The 19,692-nt window shown below is 45.9% G+C and overlaps 1 protein-coding gene across 1 annotated transcript; it reads left to right on the top strand.

Annotated features, from left to right (window-relative positions):
* The first annotated feature begins 3,209 nt into the window (after window positions 1-3,209).
* rpl7l1 (ribosomal protein L7-like 1) lies at window positions 3,210-17,880 on the top strand. The gene is made up of 7 exons (XM_055639929.1): window positions 3,210-3,314; window positions 8,193-8,301; window positions 13,283-13,446; window positions 13,539-13,676; window positions 14,278-14,387; window positions 15,526-15,736; window positions 17,523-17,880. The coding sequence occupies exons 1-6, from the start codon at window positions 3,274-3,276 to the stop codon at window positions 15,732-15,734; spliced, it is 771 nt and encodes a 256-aa protein (XP_055495904.1). The 5' UTR covers window positions 3,210-3,273; the 3' UTR covers window positions 15,735-15,736; window positions 17,523-17,880.
* The last annotated feature ends 1,812 nt before the right edge of the window (window positions 17,881-19,692 follow it).

Here is a 19,692-nt window from a genome sequence, read left to right on the forward strand (position 1 = left end):
TGTTAAGGTATCTTTCCAGTCAACTTTGGCTAACTCCCCCTGATGACTCCATAGTCCCCTATGTTCAACTGTAATACCCACATTGATTTACCTTTCTCCCTCTCATGTAAGTGGAAAATGTACATTTATTGCTAAGACCCTTTATAATATTGATATACAGATGGATCTTGTGGTCGACGTCCATATCACCCTGAATGTGGCAACAGAAACTGATGAAGTGGTAAAGAAGGCATAAGGTATCCTTGCTTTCATTGGTCGGGATATTGACTAAAAAAGTCAGAAGGTCATGATACAGCTTACTTGGACTATGGTTAGGCCACAATTCGAGTGTTATGTGCAGTTCTTGTCGCTTAATTACAGTTTCCACTGCCGTCCAGGCAACATTCAGACAGGAGAGGAGATGGGAAGATGTGGCGAGTGGTGGGGTCACGTTGGAGGAGGCGAAAATGACGGAGGATTATTTGTTGTATGTGACGGCTAGTTCCAGAAGAATAAGGACATTTCAGATTCCCTGGTGTGGAACGCCTCATCCTGGGAGCAGATGCGGCGTAGACGGAGGAATTGGGAGTAGGGGGTGGAGTCCTTACAGGAAGCAGGGTGGGAAGAAGTGTAGTCTAGATAGCCATGGGAGTCAGTGGGTTTATAGTGGATGTCAGTCAAAAGTCTATCACCTGCGATGGAAATAGTGAGGTCAAGAAATGGTAGGGAAGTGCGGAAATGGTCCAGGTGTATTTGAGTGCCGGATGGAAATTAGTGGCGAAGTTGATGAAGTTAGTGAGTTGTGTGTGGGTGCAGGAGGTAGCACCAATGCAATCGTCGATGTAGCGTAGGTAGAGGTCGGGGATGGGGCCCTGGTAAGTCTCGAGCAAGGAGCTCATTGGTCAGGGAACGGGGTTTCCCCTCCCCTACCATAGATGAGGCTCTCACCAAGTTCTCTTCAATACCCCGCAACACTGCTCTCTCTCCCCATCCCCCCCACTCATAACAAGGGCAGAGTCCCCCTAATCATGACCTTTCACCCCAGTACAATCAATTAATCAGTTTTATTTGTCACATTGCACATAAAGTGCAAGTGAAATGAATTTGTCAGCAGCGGTACAATGATAAAGAACACACAATACACAATAACATTTTAACACAAACATCCACCACAGCATTCATCACTGTGGTGGAAGACACACAATTTGGCCAGTCCTCCTCCATTTCCCCCCGTGGTCGGGACCAGAGTCCAGAGTCAGTCCAGGATCGGCTCTTCCCCACCAGAGACCGCGGCTTTAGGTTGGTGTAGGCCGCAGGCCGGCGGTCGAAGATTTAAAGTTCGCGCCGCAGCCAGAAGAACCGCAGACCGCAGGGCCGGCGGTCGAAGCTCCCCTCTAGGGGTGATGGTAAGTCCACGCCGGGTCCACGGTAGAAGTTGGCCGCGGGCCGGTGGTGGAAGCTCCTTCTTCTCCCGGGTCCCCCACGAGGGATCCCGGGCAGCGGACGCCGCACCAGCTGAAACTCTGCAGACCACGGCTTCAGGCTGCCGGCTGTCGCGGGCCAGCGAAACGGAGCGCTCCCCTCCGGCGAACCCCAGCGAGGGCTCGCCAGCTCCACGCCGAGAGTCCACGCTGCACCCGCCGCTGAAGCCCCGGGCGCGTCTCCGGGAAAGGCCGCCCGATCCTCGTTGTTAGGCCACGGGGGAGGCGACCTGGAAAAAGTCGCCTCTCCGTGGAGGAGGTGACCAAAACGGTTTCCCCCACACAAGACACACAAAGAAACACAAAAAACATACTTTAAAACATACTAAAAAAACAAAATAAGTTGAAAAAAACGGACACGCTGCTGACAGGGTGCCGGCTTGCAACACACCGACCATCACATACAACAAATAATCCTCCGTCAGTTTCGCCACCTCCAACATGACCCCACCACTGGCCACATCTTCCCATCTCCCCCCCCCCATCTGCTTTCCGCAAAGACCGCTCCCTCCGTAACTCCCTTGTCAATTCTTCCCTTCCCTCCCGCACCACCACCTCCCCGGCACTTTTCCATGCAACCGCAAGAGATGCTACACGTATCGCTTTACCTCCCCCCTCGACTCCATTCAAGGACCCAAGCAGTCATTCCAGGTGCGACAGAGGTTCACCTGCATCTCCTCCAACCTCATCTATTGCATCCGCTGCTCTAGATGTCAGCAGATCTACATCGGTGAGACCAAGCGTAGGCTTGGAGATCATTTCGCCGAACACCTCCGCTCGGTCCGCATTAACCAACCTGACCTCCCGGTGGCTCAGCACTTCAACTCCCCCTCCCATTCCGTATCCGACCTCTCTGTCCTGGGTCTCCTCCATGTGTGGCCCACCGAAAATTGGAGGAACAGCACCTCATATAGTTTACACCCCAGCGGTATGAACATTGGCTTCTCCAATTTCAGGTAGTCCTTGCTGTTTCCTCCCCTTCTCAGCTCTTCCTCAATCCTCTGGTTCATCCTCGTCCTTTCTTCTTCCCGCCCTGCATCACTCTCAAGAAGCGTCTCGACCTGAAACGTTGTCTATTTCCTTCGCTCCATAGATGCTGCCGCACCTGCTGGTTTTCTCCAGCACTTTTGTCTACCTTCGATTCTCCAGCATCTGCAGTTCCTTCTTGAACACTGATATGTTCAGAGATAGGAGTACCAGACAGGCAGGTACTAGCGCAACGTTTAAGAAACGTTTAAACAGTTACATGGATAGGATAGGTTTTGTGGGTTATGGGCCAAACTCGGGCAAATAGGACAAGGCTAAATTGGGCATCTTGATCGGCATGGACGTCCTGTTGTTATTCTCCCTGCCGCTGGGGGGCAGCAGCGCTGTTGCTGTTACACTCCCTGCCGCTGGGGGGGGGCAGCGCTGTTGCTGTTACACTCCCTGCCGCTGGGGAGGGGGGGGTGGGGCAGCAGCGCTGTTGCTGTTACACTCCTTGCCGCTGGGGGGCAGCAGCGCTGTTGTTGTTACACTCCCTGCCGCTGGGGGGCAGCAGCGCTGTTGCTGTTACACTCCCTGCCGCTGGGGGGCAGCAGCGCTGTTGCTATTACACTCCCTGCCGCTGGGGGGGTTGCTGTTACACTCCCTGCCGCTGGGGGGGGGGAGGGGGGAGGGCAGCAGCGCTGTTGCTGTTACACTCCCTGCCGCTGAGGGGCAGCAGCGCTGTTGCTGTTACACTCCCTGCCGCTGAGGGGCAGCAGCGCTGTTGCTGTTACACTCCCTGCCGCTGGGGGCAGCAGCGCTGCGTCGGGCCGGGCCACGGTTGCGCATGCGTGCTGTGCTCGCCGGGAGGAAGATGGCGGACACGGGGTAAGTGACGGTCAAGGTGGCGGCGACAATCCGCCGCCATCGGCGCCCGGGCCGCATCAGTGCGGGGTGACCGGCGAGCGGTCAGGTGCGGTAGATCAGGCCTTTTGTGGGTCACCAGGAAAATGATCCTTAAATGTCAAGATATGCGACCAAATGACATTTGCTCCTCGCGAGCGATGTCCCCGCACCCCCCCCCCCCCCCCCCGACATGGGGGATAGAGCGGGTCCTGCAGCGCGGCACAGCACAGGCCCTTCGGCCCATGGCGACCAAGCTGCCCCATCTACAGTGGGTTGGCCCATCGTTCCTATCCATGTGTCTGTCTGTCTAAGTGTCTTGTTATATAGTCCCTGCCTCAACTATATCCCTGCGATACACCCACCCCATTCTGAGTGGAAATAGTTGCCCCTCTCTCCTGAAAACGATGTCTTCCAGTTCTTGATTTCCTACTCTGGGTAAAAGTATTCACTTTATCTATCTCGCTCATGTTATACACCTTTATAAGATCACCATATTGCCTGCTCCAAATAAAGTCCTGGCCTGCGCAACCTCTCCCTTCAGCTCAGACCCTCGTAAATCTTCTTTCCAGCTTAACAACGTCCTTCTATAGCAGGGTGGCCACAACTAAACACAATACGACAAATTTAACCTCACTGATGTCTTGTGCAACTGTAACTTAACATCCCTGCCAAAACTCAATAGCCTGACTGATGTGGGGTGATGTGCCAAAAGTATTTTTGATTAACCCATTAACCTACCCATGACACCACATTCAAGAAACTATGTACCTGCACTTTGCTCTACAACATTTCCCAGTATCCTGCCATTTATTGTGTAGGTCCTGCCCTTGTTAGACTTTCCAAAATGCTTCACATTTCTCCATATTAAGAGCCGAATGGCCCCCTACTGCACTTATTTTCTATGTTTCTAAATTCCATCAACCATTCCTCAGCTCACCTGGTCAAAAGATCAAGTTCCTGCAGCAATTTTTCACAACCATCTTCGCTACCTACAATGCCATCTGCTCTAATATCGTCTGCAAACTTATTAATCATGTTCACCCATGTCAAATGATTCATATATCTCAGCCTGTAATTTATTTAGTTTAGTTTAGAGATACAGAGCGGAAACAGGCCTTTTGGCCCGCAGAGTCCGTGCTGACCCCTGCACATTAACGCTATTCTACAAACACTAGGAACAATTATACCAAGCCAATTAAGCTACAAACCTATCCGTCATCTTCTCCAGCTTCCTACATATCTTCGGATATATCTGATTAGGCCCGAGAGATTTACCTGTTCACACGCCTTAGGATGTCCACCACTTTGTTGACCATTATACAGGCTGACCTCAAGACATCGCCATTAACTCCCAGGTTTTGCAGTCTTCATGTCTTTCTCCACGATAAAAACAGGAGAAATACTCATGGACTTTGCCCATCCCCTGCGGTTCCACATAAAGATAAGCACGTTGGTTTGTGAGGGGTCCCATTCTGTCTCTATTTACCACTTCCCTTTAATGTCCTCAAGATGAGCTTGGTCCAGGTGTTAAGGTTTTAACGGTTTCGGTTTATTATTGTCACATGTACCGAAGTGCAGTTCAAACAGATCAGATGTACCACACATAAATACAATCAAGTGAAATACAAGTACAATAGAAAGACAAAATGGGAAGATAGAGAGTGCAGAATATAGTTCTCAGCATTTTAGTGCACGTTCTTTTGACAAAGTCCAATGACCATAGTGTGATAGGGGTGTATCGAACAGTACCCTGCCTTATGGAAGCACCATCCAGAAGGCTTAACAGAAGGGAAGAAGCTGTTCCTGAGTCTGGTTGTGCACGCTTTCATGTTTCTGTACCTCTGCCGAACAGGAGTAGTAAACAGAAGGAATGAACAGAGTGGGACTAGTCTTTGATTATGTTAGCTGTTTTTCCGAGGCAGCATGGAGTCAATGGTGGGGAGTATGGTATGTGAGGAATGTCTGATTTCAACAGTGTAAGACAGGACCTAGTGGAAGTAGGTTGGGAATAGCTGCTGCAGGGAAAAGTCACATCCATTAAATGATAGTTAGGATAGCAAGCGTTCAAAGAAAAGGTGAGAAGCAAAGATGTTAAGATTAGGGGAACATTGGTTATCAAAGGAAATTGAAGAGTAATCAGAAATACGAATAAGGAATCAAAGCGGTCAACTCTATGTGGAGCCACAGGAGATGGGCAAGGTCCTCAATGAGTATTTCTCCTCTGTATTAGCCGAGGAGAATGACAGGAGGATGGAGGAACTTAGGGCAGTCAATGGAAGTGTATTGAGAGCTGTCAGTGTTGCGGTCGAAGAGGTGCTGAAGGTACTATCATGTATGAAGGTGGACAAATCTCCAGGGTCTGATCAGATATATGGGAAACCAGAGATGAAAGCAGAAGCCCTCGTTGACATTTACCAGTCGTCTTTAAATACAGGAGAGGTGCCAGAAGAGTGGAGGATGGCAAATGTTGTGCCTCTATTCCAGAAGAGCTGCAGGGAAAATGCTGGGAACTATAGGCCAGTGAGCTTAACAGCTGTAGTTGGTAAGTTACTGGAGAGTATTCGGAGAGATAGGATATACGAGCATTTAGATGGACAAGTGTTGATTGGGGATAGACAGAAAGTGTTGGATTAACTCAGTTGGGTGACGTTTCAGGTCAACATAGGTTTGTATGTGGGAGGTCATGTCTCACAAATCAGATTGAGTTTTTTGAAGAAGTAACCAAAAAGATTGATGAGGGCAGAGCTGTAGATGTTGATACATGGACTTCAGCAAAGCATTCGACAAGGTTCCGCATGGTAGACTGCTCTGGAAGGTTAGATCGCATGGAGAGAATGGATAGAAAAGTGGCATCATGGAAGGAAGCAGAGGGTGATGGTGGAAGGTTGCATCTCAGACTGGTACCTGTGATGAGTGTTGTACAGCAAAGGGATCTACGAGTGCTGGTGATGATTCTTTGATGGTGCAGTTGCAGGTAGATACGGTGGCCAAAAAGGCGCTTGGCACGTTATCCTTCATCAGTCAGAGTATTGAGTACAGAGGTTGGGAGGTCATGTTGTAGTTGTATAAGACGTTGTGAGGCCAAACTTGGAGTATTGTGTTCAGTTCTGGACTCCATGTCATAGGTAAGATGTTGTCACGCTGGAAAGGGTACAGAGAAGATTTACAAGGACTAGAGGTTCTGAGCTTTAGGGAGAGTTTGAGAAGGCTGTATTTATTGGAGCGCAGGAAGATGAGGCGTGATCTTCAGTCCAAAAGAGAAAATAGTGCAGGATATAGCTTAGTTCTAAATATTGGGCTGCTCGGCCTGTCCTCCTGATTGCCTTGTTGTGCAACAGCTATAATATCCCAGCCGCATGTTCTTACCCATCCCAAAGTTACAGAGAAAGTGCAGGTGAAACAATTGTGAGGAATAATGGAGGCAGCGTGAATGATATTTGCTTATCTCGGTTGGTTAACAAGGCTGCGGTTTCGGCTGTTAAATTGAATGCTAATAGTAAGTCACGTATTGCTCTTGTGGATTGTGTATTAGAAGGAAGAGGATGACTAGGGAAGGAGTAGGTTCCTTTGTGGCCAGAAAGGAAATTATGGCACTGAGTAGGATTGCACGTAAGGCTGCTGGCCCTGACGGCATCCCCGGGCTGCGCAGCTGACAGACGTCTGGACTGACATCTTCAACCTGTCACTTGTCCAAGCAGTTGTCCCCACGTGCCTTAAAACCACCTCCATCGTGCCGGTGCCAAAACACTCCACTGCGGCAAGCCTCAACGACTTCCGCCCAGTTGCACTTACTCCCATCATCACCAAGTGCTTCGAGAGGCTAGCCCTGGCACACCTGGCCTAACCCCCACATTCAAGATTCAAGTTAGATTTAATTGTCACATGTGCCAAATGGCACAGTGAAATGAAATTCTCATACAGCCATACAATAAAAATAAAGGACACAACACGCTATAGAATTTAACATAAAACATCCCCACACAGCAGAATCAAAGTTTCCCACTGTGTAGGAAGGCACCCTATTGGATCCCTATCAGTTTGCCTAAATAAATATATTTATTTATTGTTCATATTCTTTGTCGCTCTTCTAGGGAGATGCTAACTGCTTTTTGTTGGCTCTGTACTGTACACTGCACAATGACAATAAAGTTTGAATCTGAATCTGAGCCTGGAGACACCGAAAAGAGTAGGTTCCAGTGTGAATACATCGATATTCACTGTGGAGAAAGATGTGGGGATGGAGGTTTAGGGAAGGGGTATGTGGATATTCTCCACGGGTCAGGCAGCATCTGAAGGGGGAATGCAGAAGAGACATTTCTGGTCAGGACCCTACCTCAAATTGGATGTTGTAGATGGGAGAAAGATGGGGGCAGAAAAAAGGCTGGCAAGTGCTAGGTGGATACAGGTGAGGGGGTTTGAATGGTGGATGGATGGACAGACGTTAGAGATGAAAAGGAGGCAAAAGGGTGTCAGATATTGGAGTGAAATATAAAGCCAGAGGGAAGGATATGGGTGGAAGGGAATGGGGGGGGGGGGGGGGGGGGGGGGGGGGGGGGGTGTGTGTGTACGGTACCCAAGCAGAATACAAGGGAGTTTTCCATCAGTTTGCTTGTGCCTAACACTGGTAATGCAGGAAGCCCAGGACAGAAAGGTTGGTTGATCAAGATTCCAGCATTTGTAGTTCCTTTTGTCTACGGTAATACATAGGACAACTTCTAATTTCTCTAATGGAGCATAGTGCTTTCTTTGATCATTGCACAATGCCTTTAGTTACTGCTCTTTCACTTGATAAAACGTACTTTAGTTTGAGGGTCTGTCATCCTTCTTTAATTGCAAATGAACTCTGCTGGTGTTTTTCAGAGAGAGGAGGAAGGTGCCACTTGTCCCAGAGAATCTGCTGAAGCGACGGAAGGCTTACCAAGCTATCAAAGCTACCCAAGCCAAATATGCCTTGCAGGAAAAGCGAAAGGTCTGAAATACTTTCATTCCACTGATTATGGTGTTGTTAACGTAATTGGCAGATGCAGACTTCCTTCTCTCTCACACCGTACGTGCACTGATTAGCTGGTTACAATGGAAACCTTGTTGGAAAACAGAACAGTGCAGCACAGGTACACCTTCAGCCCACAACATTTGTTATCGAACAGGATGTCAAATTAAACTGACCCCATCTGCTTGCTCGTCATCCTTTTTCTTCATTCTTGATTAGTACGGATGTCAGAGGTAACGGGGAGAAGGAGGAGAATGCGGTTAGGAGGGAGAGGTAGATCAGCCATGATTGAATGGCGGAGTAAACTTGATGGGCCCGAATGGCCTCATTCTATTCCTATCCTATGATCCATATCCCCCAAGCCTTGCATCTTCCTATATTTGTCTTAAACACCACTGTCATATCTGCTTCCACCACTGTCATTTCTGCTTCCACCACTGTCCCACAGTATGTTCCAGGCACCTACAGTTCTCTAAAAGAACTTTCTCCACACATCTCATGGAACATTGAATAGTACAGAACAAGAACAAGTGCTATGGCCCACAATGCCAAGATCATCTCTTGTCCACCTGCACATAATCCATATCCCTGCATATCCTTAGGCCTATCCAAAAGTTTCTTAAATGCCACTATCATATCTACCAACGCCAGCAGTGCCTACCAGGCACTCTACCTGTGTGTAAAATAAAGGTGCCCCACACATCTCCTTTAAACTTTGCCGCTCTCACTTTAAAACTATGTCCTCTCGTAATCGATTTTTCCATCCTGGGAAAAAGGTTCTGACTGTCTGTGCCTCTCAAAATCTTATATACCTATCAGGCCTTCCCACAACCCCTGGCGTTCCAGAGAAGACATTGCAAGTTTGTCCAACCTCTCCCTGTAGCGAAATAACCACCTAATCCAGACATCATTCTGTCAAATGGAATGATGCCTGCATTAGACACAGAGATAGGCACATGGAAGTTCAGGGAATAGTTCATGTACAGGTAGATGAGATTAGTTTAGTTAGATATCATGTTCGGCACAAACATTGTGGGCCAAAGGACTCATTCCTGTGCTGTATTATTCTATGTTCTAAACCTCCTCTACACCTTTTCCTGTATTGGGGTGGCAGAACTACACGCAGTACTCCAAATGTGTTTTAACAATAGTCCTATATACAGTGGCTTGCAAAAGTTTTCATACCCCTTGAACTTTTCCACATTTTGTCATGTTACAACCACAAACGTAAATGTATTTTATTGGGATTTTATGTGATAGACCAACACAAAGCGGTGCATAATTGTGAAGTGGAAGGAAGGTGATACATGGTTTTCAAATTTCTTTACAAATAAAAAACTGAAAAGTGTGGCGTGCAAAAGTATTCCGCCCCCCTGAGTCAATACTTTGTAGAACCACCTTTCGCTGCAATTACAGCTGCAAGTCTTTTGGGGTATGTCTCTACCAGCTTTGCACATCTAGAGACTGAAATATTTGCCCGTTCTTCTTTGCAAAATAGCTCAAGCTCAGTCAGATTGGATGGAGAGCGTCTGAACAGCAATTTTCAAGTCTTGCCAGAGATTCTCAATTGGATTTAGGTCTGGACTTTGACTGGGCCATTCTAACACATGATTATGCTTTGATCTAAACCATTTCATTGTAGCTCTGGTTGTATGTTCAGGGTGATGTGCAGTGTTAGTTTTCCGCCACACATAGCGTTTTGCATTTAGGCCAAAAACTTCAATTTTGGTCTCATCTGACCAGAGCACCTTCTTCCACATGTTTGCTGTGTCCCCCACATGGCTTGTGGCAAACTGTAAATGGGACTTCTTATGGCTTTTTTTCAACAATGGCTTTCTTCTTGCCACTCTTCCATAAAGGTCCAATTTGTGGAGTGCACGACTAATAGTTGTCCTGTGGACAGATTCTCCCACCTGAGCTGTGGATCTCTGCAGCTCCTCCAGAGTTACCATGGCTTGGCTGCTTCTCTGATCAATGCTCTCCTTGCCCGGCCTGTCAGTTTAAGTGGACGGCCATGTCTTGGTAGGTTTGCAGTTGTGCCATACTCTTTCCATTTTCGGATGATGGATTGAACAATGCTCCGTGAGATGTTCAAAGCTTGGGATATTTTTTTATAACCTAACCCTAGTTTAAACTTCTCCACAACTTTATCCCTGACCTGTCTGTGTGTGTGTTCCTTGGGCTTCATGATGCTGTTTGTTCACTAATGTTCTCTAACAAACCTCTGAGGCCTTCACAGAACAGCTGTATTTATACTGAGATTAGATTACACACAAGTGGGCTCTATTTACTAATTAGGTGACTTCTGAAGGCAATTGGTTGCACTGGATTTTATTTAGGGGTATCAGAGTAAAGGGGGCTGAATACTTTTGCATGCAACACTTTTCAGTTTTTTATTTGTAAAAAATTTGAAAACCATGTATCATTTTCCTTCCACTTCACAATTATGCGCCACTTTGTGTTGGTCTATCACATAAAATCCCAATAAAATACATTTACGTTTGTGGTTGTAACGTGACAAAATGTGGAAAAGTTCAAGGGGTATGAATACTTCTGCAAGCCACTGTAGCTGCTTCATCGTTTCCGGACTCTTACACTCAAAGCCCTGACCGATGAAAGCAAGCATTATATTTGCAGCATTTACCTCGCTATCAACTTGTGTTGCCACTTTCAGGGAGTTACAAGTATTCTCTTATATTCACGAGTTTAGAAGGATAAGGGGGGGATCTTATAGAAACATATAAAATTATAAAAGGGCTGGACAAGCTAGATGCAGGAAAAATGTTCCCAATGTTGGGCGAGTCCAGAACCAGGGGCCACAGTTTTAGAATAAAGAGGAGGCCATTTAAGACTGAGGTGAGAAAACACATTTTCACCCAGAGAGTTGTGAATTTGTGGAATTCCCTGCCACAGAGGGCAGTGGAGGCCAAATCACTGGATGGATTTAAGAGAGAGTCAGATAGAGCTCTAGGGGCCAGTGGAATCAAGGGATATGGGGAGAAGGCAGGCACGGGTTATTAATTGGGGACGATCGGCCATGATCACAATGAATGGCGGTGCTGGCTCGAAGGGCCGAATGGCCTCCTGCACCTATTTTCTATGTTTCTATGTATCTGCAAACTTACTAACCAACCCATCCGTGTTTGCATCCATGTCATTAATATATATCACAAACCGCAGAGGTTGCAGCACACAGATCCCTGCAGAACTCCACAGGTCACAGACCTGTTGCCTGAATGTAATCCTTCCACCACAACCCTCTGTCTTCTATCAGTAATCCACTTCTGAATCCATACGACAAAGTCTCTGTCAATCCTGTGTATCTTAGTCTTCTGGATTAGGCCACCATGGGGGATATTATCAAATGCCTTACAAAAATCATAGTAGAGACTAACCACCTACCCTCATCACATCCTCACAAAGCTCAATCGAGTTAGACACGCACAGCCTGCCATGTACAAAGCTCCGGGACCTTTCCTGTGGCTAGAGATCTCCTCTAAACAGTCCCCCACTCACCTCAAACCAATGCCCTGTAGTTTCTACATGTCCACCTTAGGGAAAAGACACATCATTTTATAAACCTGTCTGGACTCCCCTCAGTCTCCAATACTCCAGAGAAAGTCCAGGTAAGGCAGATGAACTTGGCGTGGATGGGTAACATGGCACTGGTATGTTATAACTATTAATGAAACATAGCTGACGGAGGGCGGGACTGGCAGCTCGATGTTCTGGGCTAGCGATACTGCAGGAGGTTACATTTTGATTAGGGAGAACATCATGGTAGTACTCTGGATATTTCGGGGGGGGGGGTCATCCAGTGAGGCTATTTGTGTGGAGTTGGGATGTAAGGTGATCACATTGATGGGATTGTACTGTACCCCCCCCCCCCCCCCCCCCCCCCCCCCCACCCCAGTAGTGAGCAGAGGCAGAGGAAGAAATATGTGGGTTGATCACAAAAAGTTCAGTTCAAGCAATGAAGTTCAGTAACAGGAGAGGGAGCGAGTAGGGTCTAATAGGAGGCTTGACAGGCAGATGAACACAGCATGAATATAATCATGGGTCTGAGATATTGGAGCAGTTGTGGAAACATGGTGGGGGAGCTGGCAACTTACTGTTACAGGGCATAAATGGTGGGGGCGTAATACAGGACAAGGGCTTGATTAGGGAAAATATCACAGTGGTACTTACTGGAAGATATTCCTGGATGGTTGTGCAGTGAGGCTATATGGATGGAATTGAGATATAAGAAGGGGGTGGTGGGATTAATGGTATTGTACTATAGGTCCTCCAATGTTCAGCGGGAATTAGAGGAACAAATATGCAGTGAGACCCGAGGATAGCTATAAGAATAAAAGGGTTTTAATAGTTGATGATTTCAACTTCCCTTGTATTGAGTAGGACTGCCGTTGTGCGAAGGGATTAGATGGGGCACATTGTAAGTGTGTCTGGGAAAGTTTTCTCAAGTCATAAGCATATCACTTTACTAGAGAGGAGAAGGCTGCAGAGGCTGCCCAGAATGCAAGTGAAGGACACCTTCAGCATCGCCAGGTCTGGTCGAGTCAGGGCCATCGCCAAGACAACGGGCCTTTAAGGCCAAGATAAAACTTGATATTTTTAAGAATTTAGGAGGTACAAGGTGGCTTTGCAATTTGGCAACTCTGTACACTGCCTCCGAAAAAAAATCTTTTTTTTTTCCACACTTCAATCATTATACTCTTGTATTGATATATGACTGTGTTTGTGACAGAATTAATTTATTGGATTGTATGCAGAACAAAACATTCACCATGTCTAGGTATGTGTGGCAATAAATAATGCTTAACTACCATTGAGAAATAAGGCAGAGCAAGTGACTGGATATCCATGGGATTGACAGCCACACTTCTGTCCCTTGCTGTAGATAAATCTGTCTATATAAATATTGATCTAGAATTGAACTGTAGTTGCTTTTACATTTCAGCTTCAGAAAGGGAAGAAGATTCGGTTTAAACGAGTTGAGAATTTCATAAAAGACTCCCGGCGGAAATACCGGGATGAGGTTCGATTTGTTCGGATGGTAAAGAAGCCTGATTGGAACAATGTGCCTGAGGGCCAGAAGCTGGCCTTTGCCGTGCGGATCAGACAGTGAGTATCACGCTGCCAGCATTGGTGGCAAGTACAAACCTTTTCTGAATGCATTGAACAAAGCTCAGTCATTAAATCCATCTATTTTGCAGGATTCATGGGGTCAGTCCTAAAGTGCGGAAAGTTGTTGAAATGTTGAGACTCCGACAACTCTACAGTGGAACATTTGTGAAATTGAACAAGACGTCATTGAGGATGCTGAAGGTGGTGGAGCCCTATGTTGCTTGGGGGTAAGGTCACAATGCTGTTCATAAGTCATTGTGAAACTGGCTCTCTGCGACAGGTTCTCTAGGGGTCAGGTTGTCTGGGGCCCATCTCTCTGGGGTCTAGGAGACAGGCTCTCTGAGACCAGTTCTCTGAGGAACAAGTACTCTGGGACAATTCACTTCTTATGTAGCTTCTTAGTACCTGTACAATCTGTGAGATAATGTAGATAATGCAGCAGTTTCCCACAAACAACAATGCAATCATCAACTACATCGTCTGTTTTATTTGATTGGAGGAATAAATATTGCGCACGACCCATATTGTCTGAATAACACAGTGGAATGTTGCTGGCATTTGGAAAGGGAGAAAATTTGAAATGAAGCCTGAGGATGAGTTGCCTGTCAAGCTGCCCAGAGATGCAGCCCTGAGCTTGGTTTAGTGACTGGAAATTCAAGGCAACATTTCATTTTCAAACCATGATGGTTGTAATGAAGGCACGGTAGCTGATTGGTAGAGTGATTAGAGTGGGATTGTGAATGTAGAGCATGGGGTGCTGCATATGACAGCACAACTCACAGTGTCACTTAATGTGATCACTTTACTCGTCTTCCTTTCTCTTTGCAGGATTCCGAATTTAAAATCTATCCGTGAACTTATTTTGAAACGTGGTCAAGCAAAAGTCAACAAGAAACGCGTGCCTCTAACCGACAACTCGATCATCGAACAACACCTAGGTAACACAGATACAGCTAACAGCGTAGGGAACAATAAAGTGGATAAAAATCAATAGATTCGAGGGTCCAATCTCAAAATTACCAAGTCACTTGGTCCACATTTGTGCATCTCAAATTGCTGAGGGGCTGAGATAGTAATTGGAATCACAATCATTCCATCTCAGAGTTACACAGCAGAGAAATGGACATTTGAGCCCAACTAGTTCACGTTGTTTCACTACACAAAGCCCATCTGCCAAGATTAGGTCTATTCCTTCACTCCTGTACCTGTGCAAATACCTTTTAAATACCCCTATTTTACCCGCCTCTACAATGTCATCTGCATCTCGTTCAACCCTTTCTGTGGAAAACCTGCCTCTCAAATCGTCTTTAAATTTGTGCCCTCTTACTGTAATATTTGTAGAGATGCTGTCTCTCTAAACATTCAGAGGCATTTAGGATGGGACGTTAGCTGGCAGAGAATGGAGGTATGTGAACCATGTGCGGCAGGTGTGCAGTTTAAATGGCATTGTGGTTGGCACAGACATTGTAGGGGGCAAATGGCATGGTATAATCTCACCATCATACATGTCTATTTTTGTGAATACTGATGCAAAGTACAGAAAGGACAAAATGTAGTACAAAAGGTATGATAAACTCACAGGAGAGGCAAGTTGAGATATAGAAACAATTTGTACAGTGAATGAACAAGACCAGAGTGGTCATTATATCAGAGATTTGGTTGAAAGGAGGGCAGGATCGGCAGCTTAACATTCCAGGTGTGACCAGGGTTAGTGTTTTGCGGAGATTTATTGCTCTGTATAAGCGAGTTCGGTATCTCAATAAACGCAATGAATCATGGGATTTGTCAAAGGTCATTTGAGATTTTTTAAAAAGCGAACGCAGCGCTGTAAACTATAAATTGTTAACTATTCTACCAAGGAATCACTCTAGAATTATGTCAACTCAATAGCTTCCTTTCTTGTTCTGCTGTTCACACACTACTTTGTGTCCCAGTTCTAGTTCAGTTCATTAATCTGCAATTATGAGATATTCAACAAGTTAAATAATTTATTATTTTCATTTAATCCTTAATGTGTTTGACCTTTGACCAGGGCATGCGCAGTTGTAATACCAAACTCGCTTATTTTCTTTACAGGAAAGTTGGGATTGATTTGTCTTGAGGATCTGATATGTGAGATTTACACCGTGGGAAAATCCTTCAAGGAGGCCAGCAACTTCCTCTGGCCCTTCAGGCTGTCAGTAGCTCGACATGCAGCAAGGAATAAGGTGGGATTTCTCAACGAATTTGGACAGACCGGGAACCGTGGAACAGGAATCAACAAACTCATCCGTCAGCTCAATTAAAGGTAAGGGCTCTGACCAATTTCGAGGGAATAGTGACCTCACAAGGAAAATGTTATAGACACAAAAAGCTGGAGTAACTCATCGGGTCAGACAGCATCTCTGGGGAAAAGGAATAGGTGACATTTTGGGTCGAGATAATGTTATGTTTGTTTACAAATTGAAAAGGAGTGAGTGTGAATTATTATAAGGGACGCTGTTCCCCTTGATATATAAGTAAGTTTATTGGTCAAGTATTCACATACAAGGAATTTGCCTTGGTGCTCCGCCCACAAGTAACAACATGACATACAGCGACAGTTACGAATGACTCAGAAAACACTAAACATTAATAATAATAAAACATTAATGATAAAACACCATTGATCAAGCATGTGAACCAACAAAATACCAGATCAAAGGGAGGCTACAGATTTTTGGCTGTTGAGTAGAGCAACTACTCATGGATAAAAACAGTTTTTTTGTCTGGTTGTGGCAGCTTTGACAGTTCGGAGTCGCCTTCCAGAGGGAAGTGATTCAAAGAGTTTATGGCCAGGGTGAGAGTGGTCAGAGATGATCTTGCCGGCTCGCTTCCTGGCCCTTGCAGTGTACAGTTCATCAATGAGGGAAGGTTGCAGCCAATAACATTCTCTGCTGATCGGACGATTCGCTGCAGCCTCCAGGTGTTGTGCTTGGTGGCTGAGCCGAACCAGACCATGATGGAGAAGGTGAGAACAGACTACGATGGCCGTGTGGAATTGGACCATCATTGCCTGTGGCAGATTGTGCTTCCTCAGCTGCCGCAGGAAGCACATCCTCTGTTGTGCCTTTTTGACTGTGGAGTCGATGGTAGCCCCCCACTTAAGGTCCTTGGAGATGATGGTTTCCAGGAACTTAAAAGACTCCACAGATGTGACTGTGGTGTTGTTGATGGTGAGTGGGGTGAAGGGAGGGGGAGCTCTCCCAAAGTCTACAATCAGTTCCACTGTCTTAAGAGCATTGAGCTCTTGGTTGTTGCGATGGCACCAGGACGGCAGCTGTAACACTTCCTGTCTGTAGACAGATTCCTCCTCATCCTTGATCAGTCCAATCAGGGTTATGTCATCTGCAAACTTGAGAAGCTTGACAGAGGTGTCTGTGGAGGTGCAGTCGTTGGTGTAGAGAGACTAGAGGAGAGGAGAGAGTACGCAGCCTTGCGGTGCTCCTATGCTGAGCGTTTGCGAGTCCGAGATGTGCTTTCCCAGCCTCACATGCTGCTTCCTGTCTGTCAGGAAGCTGGTAATCCACTGACAGAGGGGTTCAGGCACAGTCAACTCAGAAGGTTTGGGGTGTAGTAGCTCTGGCACAATGGTGTTGAATGCAGAGCTAAAATCAACAAAGGATCTTCACATCGGTCCCCTGGCGGTCGAGGTGCTGTAGGATAAAGTGCAGGCCCAGGTTGACTGCTTCATCCACAGATCTATTGGCCCGATATGCAAACTGCTGAGGTTTGTGATATTTTTCAGCTTGGCCAGCACAAGCCTTTCGAGTGTCTTCATGACTACATAGGTCAGTGCGACAGGCCTGTGGTCATTAAGACAAGTAATCCTTGCCTTTTTGGGTAAAGGGACAATAGTGGAGACTTTGAAGCAGGCAGGGCAGTGCATGTTTGCAGGGACATATCCTACAACAAATTTCAGCATATGTTATGGAATTGGACTTTGAAATGACATTTTAAAAATGAAATGCCAACTTGCTCCCGTAGCAACCATTTTGACAATGATGGCTGCTCATGTATATATCCATCACCGATAATCTTTTGTTTCTTTACAGGTCCCTTGTGGATTCACGGCCTAGTGTAGGAATTGCTCACCTATACTGTGTATAGTAAACTTCTACAGACTGATATTCAGCTCTAAGATGTTCTTATCTCAGTCATAGTGGAAGCCAAAATCATCAGCAGAGACCATCTCGCAGATGACGCCGGATGACCCAGGGGTGGAGGCTGGGTTTTGTTCTTCAGCCATTTTGTTCTGGCGAAGAAAGCATCAACCATATAGAAATAGAAACATTTACAATCTGAGCTTATTGGAAGCAGACTTTGTTCACTTGAGATATGCATCAAACCTGTCAATGGATTTTAATTTTGTTAAACGTTGAATGATTGACAAAAAAATGATTCGCAAATCAATGTAGTTTGTCATTGAAGTTTTTATTGGTTTGTTTGGTGACATAAGTTATGATGTGCCGTCCTTGATTGTGTGTTCGAACTTGAAGGAACTTGCACATTACAATTGTTTATAAGTGATAGGTGCAGAATTAGGCCATTTGGCACATCAAGTCCACTCTGCCGTTAAATCATAGCTGTCTACTTTTCCTCTTAACCCCATTCTCCTGCCTTCTCCCCATAACCCCTGACAGCCGTACCAATCAAAAATCTTATCTATCTCTGCCTGAAAAATATCCATTGACGGCCTCCACAGCCGTCGGGAAATTAATTCTACAGATTTGCCACCTTCTGACTAAATAGAAACATAGAAAATAGGTGCAGGAGTAGGCCATTCGGCCCTTCGAGCCTGCACCGCCATTCAATATGATCATGGCTGATCATCCAACTCAGTATCCCTTCCCTGCCTTCTCTCCATACCCCCTGATCCCTTTAGTCACAAGGGCCACATCTAATTCCCTCTTAAATATAGCCTCAACTACCTTCTGTGGCAGAGATTTCCACAGATTCACCACTCTGTGTAAAAAATGATTTTCTCATCTCGGTCCTAACAGACTTCCCTCTTATCCTTAAACTGTGACCCCTAGTTCTGGACTTCCCCAACATCGGGAATAATCTTCCTGCATCTAGCCTGTCCAACCCCTTAAGAATTTTGTAAGTTTCTATGAGATCCCCCCCTTAATCTTCTAAATTCTAGCATGTACAAGCCAAGTCTTTCCCGTCTTTCTTCATATGAAATCCCAGGAATCAGTCTGGTGAACATTCTTTGTACTCCCTCTATGGCAAGAATGTCTTTCCTCAGATTAGTAGACCAAAACTGTACGCAATACTCCAGGTGTGGTCTCACCAAGACCCTGTACAACTGCTGTAGAACCTCCCTGCTCTTATACTCAAATCCTTTTGCTATGAATGCTAACATACCATTTTTTTTCTTAATTGCCTGCTGCACCTGCATGCCTACTTTCAATGACTGGTGTACCATGAAACCCAGGTCTCGTTGCATCTTCCCTTTTCCTAATCGGCCACCATTCAGATAATAGTCTACTTTCCTGTTTTTGCCACCAAAGTGGATAACCTCACATTTATCCACATTATACTGCATCTGCCATGCATTTGCCCACTCGCCCAACCAATCCAAGTCACCTTGCAGCCTCCTAGCATCCTCCTCACAGCTAACACAGCCCCCCAGCTTTGTGTCATCTGCAAAATTGGAGATGTTGCATTCAATTCCCTCATCCAGATCATTTATATATTGTAAATAGCTGGGGTCCCAGCACTGAGCCTTGCGGTACCCCACTAGTCACTGCCTGCCATTGTGAAAAGGACCCGTTTACTCCTACTCTTTGCTTCCTGTTTGCCAGCCAGTTCTCTATCCACATCAATACTAAAACCTCCAATACCGTGTGCTTTTAGTTTGTATACTAATCTCTTATGTGGGACCTTGTCGAAAGCCTTCTGAAAGTCCAGATATAACACATCCACTGGTTCTCCCTTATCCACTCTACTAGTTACATCCTCAAAAAAATCTGTAAGATTCGTCAGATATGATTTACTTTTCATAAATCCATGCTGACTTTGTCCAATGAATTCACCACTTTCCAAATGTGCTGCTATCCCATCTTTAATAACTTCTCCAGAATTTTCCCCACCACCGATGTTAGACTAACTGGTCTGTAATTCCCCGTTTTCTCTCTCCCTTTTTAAAAAGTGGGGTTACATTAGCTACCCTCCAGTCCTCAGGAACTACTCCAGAATCTGAAGAGTTTTGAAAAATTA

This window comes from Leucoraja erinacea, chromosome 8 (assembly GCF_028641065.1).
Source record: "Leucoraja erinacea ecotype New England chromosome 8, Leri_hhj_1, whole genome shotgun sequence".
Taxonomy (NCBI): domain Eukaryota; kingdom Metazoa; phylum Chordata; class Chondrichthyes; order Rajiformes; family Rajidae; genus Leucoraja; species Leucoraja erinaceus.

Excerpts from the sequence above, each read along its gene's own strand:
- rpl7l1 (XM_055639929.1), top strand. The coding sequence starts at position 3,274 with ATGCGTGCTGTGCTCGCCGGGAGGAAGATGGCGGACACGGG. Across the intron at positions 13,447-13,538 it reads TTTGCCGTGCGGATCAGACA|GATTCATGGGGTCAGTCCTA; the intron begins GTGAGTATCACG and ends TCTATTTTGCAG. Across the intron at positions 14,388-15,525 it reads GATCATCGAACAACACCTAG|GAAAGTTGGGATTGATTTGT; the intron begins GTAACACAGATA and ends TTTTCTTTACAG.